The sequence below is a fragment of the Aptenodytes forsteri genome, unplaced genomic scaffold (assembly GCF_000699145.1).
Source record: "Aptenodytes forsteri isolate BGI_AS27 unplaced genomic scaffold, ASM69914v1 Scaffold65, whole genome shotgun sequence".
In the NCBI taxonomy this organism is placed as follows: Eukaryota; Metazoa; Chordata; class Aves; order Sphenisciformes; family Spheniscidae; genus Aptenodytes; species Aptenodytes forsteri.
Genome location: NW_008795127.1, coordinates 8,787,758 through 8,787,974, shown reverse-complemented (window position 1 = coordinate 8,787,974; position 217 = coordinate 8,787,758). Strand labels below are relative to the sequence as shown.

At 78.8% G+C, this 217-nt stretch overlaps 1 protein-coding gene across 1 annotated transcript in view; it reads left to right on the top strand.

Annotated features, from left to right (window-relative positions):
* Position 1: 1 nt before the first annotated feature.
* Positions 2–217, top strand: part of SPATA18 (spermatogenesis associated 18) — a gene marked incomplete at its 5' end in the record, with an annotated part of 20,624 nt that continues 20,408 nt past the window's right edge. The window contains one exon of the mRNA XM_009277462.1: positions 2–64. Coding sequence (XP_009275737.1) covers positions 2–64 — 63 coding nt within the window. The remainder of the gene's footprint in view (positions 65–217) is intronic.

Sequence of the window (217 nt, the reverse complement as noted above, 5' to 3'; positions counted from 1 at the left end):
GGTCGGCGCGGAGAGCGGCCGGGTGCTGCAGGAGAAGCTGGAGAGCTGGTACCGGGACTACGAGGTGGGCCGCGGCCGCTAGCGGGGGGGGATCCGCGTCTGCTGGGGGGCTGTACGGAGGGCGGCCCGCCTCACCCCGCGGGCCCTCAGGGGGCGGGAGGCCGCCGGCAGCAGTGCTGTTGCCGCGGTGTCAGGGCCGGGCGGCGGGGGCTCCCGC